A 1,753-nucleotide genomic window follows, 5' to 3' on the forward strand; every position below is an offset into this window, starting at 1 on the left:
CCAGCATCTGTGAATGTCACATTGAAAGTCAGCAGTACATAACTTGCCCAGCTAGACTTAGAAACTAAAATAGCACAAACACATACAGCTGCAATCAAAGAGCATCTTGCCACAATTCTCAGCTGCTGGCGTGTGGCGCCGCACACCACAACACTGGTTCTGCACAAACTGTAGCCCCCTAACCAGGCTCGTGCCCCCAAACCAGGCGCGTCCAGCAGGCCTACCCCTGCATTCCAACACACCCTAACCTCAGAGCGCCCGCCAGGCCAGCCGCCTCTCCACCGCCCCCTCATCCGCCCCCTCTTCCGCCTCCCCATCCGCGGCGTTGACATCACCCTCCGCGTCCGCGTCCCCGTCGGCGCCGGCGTCGGCGCCCGCGTCTTCGTCCGCCGCGGCGTCGGCGTCGGCGCTGTCCGCGCCCTCGGAATCCCCGTCCGCTGTGGCGTCTTCCTCTGCAGTGTCGGTGCCGACGTCGGCGTCTGCAGAGTCCTCGGCACCGGCGTCGGCGCCGTCACTGCTATCCTCATCGTCCGCTGCAGCGTCGGCGTCGTCCGCGCCGCCGCCGGCCTCTTCGTCCGCTTCAGCTTCGGCGCCGTCCGCGCCGCTGTCGCCGTCGCCTTCGCCGCCCTCGTCCGCTGCAGAGTCAACGTCATCAGCGCCGCCGCCGCCCTCCTCGTCTGCAGCAGCATCTGCATCCTCCTCGCCTCCGTCGCCGCCGCCCTCCTCGTCCGCTGCAGCATCGGCGTCGTCCTCGCCGCCGGCCGCCGTCTCCCCGTCATCATCGGCCTCCGCGCCCTCCTCAGCATCAGCCTCCGCCTCGGCACCGCCGTCCTCGCCGCCCGCGTCGGCGTCCGCACCTCCGTCGGCGCCCTCGCCGCCCCCTTCCGCCCCAGAGGCATCCTCTTCGTCGTATGCATCCGCCTCGGCGCCCCCCTCTCCGGCCCCGGCCTCTGCATCGCCGTCCCCGTCCGCGTCGGCGTCCCCCGCCGCGCCCTTCTCCTCTTCCTCCTCGGCTGCGTCGGCGTCCGCGTCGGCGTCGCCGCTGTCTTCATTGTATGGCTCTGCCTCCTCGGCGCCCCCATCCCCCTCGCCGCCCCCCGCGTCCCCCTCTGCAGCTTCCTCCTCGTCCGCCTCATCCGCCCCACTACCCTCGCCACCCCCTTCCGCCGCGTCCTTACCGCCGCCGTCCTCCTCGCCGCCCTCATCAGCCCCCTCCTCCGCCACCTCGGTGCCGCCGTCCTCCTTGCTGTCCTCTTCATCCCCTTCGGCCTCCTTCTCCCCGCCGCCGTCCTGTTTGCTGCCCTCTTCATCCCCCTCCGCCGCCGCCTCGGCCTCCTCGCCGCCCTCCTCCTCCTCCCCCTCGGCCTGCTCCCCTTCGCCAGGCCTGTCGCTCGCGGCGGGCGGCGTCTGCACGAGCTGGTCCCCGTTCCTCTGCTCGTTGTACCTGCAAACGAGCGCACGCGATGAGCGCGCGGCGCGGAATGGAAGGGCGGCATTCGGGAGGAAGTGGCGGCGTGGGGCAGCATGGCGTTGGCTCGTGGCCGGTGGTGGTGCGCACGACGCAGAACTGCGCGAATGCGGGCGCGCACGCATATGTGGGGCGTTGGGTGCAGGATCAAGAAAAACGCGACAATGCATCCCACCCTTCCCTTGCAAACACACACACACACACACACACACACACACACACACACACACACACACACACACACACACACACACACACACACACACACACTCTCTCTCTCTCTCT

The 1,753-nt window shown here is 68.9% G+C and overlaps 1 protein-coding gene across 1 annotated transcript in view; it reads right to left on the reverse strand.

Annotated features, from left to right (window-relative positions):
• Positions 1-249: 249 nt before the first annotated feature.
• MNEG_14833 (hypothetical protein) overlaps positions 250-1,753 on the reverse strand; it is a gene marked incomplete at both ends in the record, with an annotated part of 2,684 nt that continues 1,180 nt past the window's right edge. Inside the window, one exon of the mRNA XM_014036696.1 lies at positions 250-1,444. Coding sequence (XP_013892150.1) covers positions 250-1,444 — 1,195 coding nt within the window. The remainder of the gene's footprint in view (positions 1,445-1,753) is intronic.

Source organism: Monoraphidium neglectum, assembly GCF_000611645.1.
Source record: "Monoraphidium neglectum strain SAG 48.87 unplaced genomic scaffold scaffold04804, whole genome shotgun sequence".
In the NCBI taxonomy this organism is placed as follows: domain Eukaryota; kingdom Viridiplantae; phylum Chlorophyta; class Chlorophyceae; order Sphaeropleales; family Selenastraceae; genus Monoraphidium; species Monoraphidium neglectum.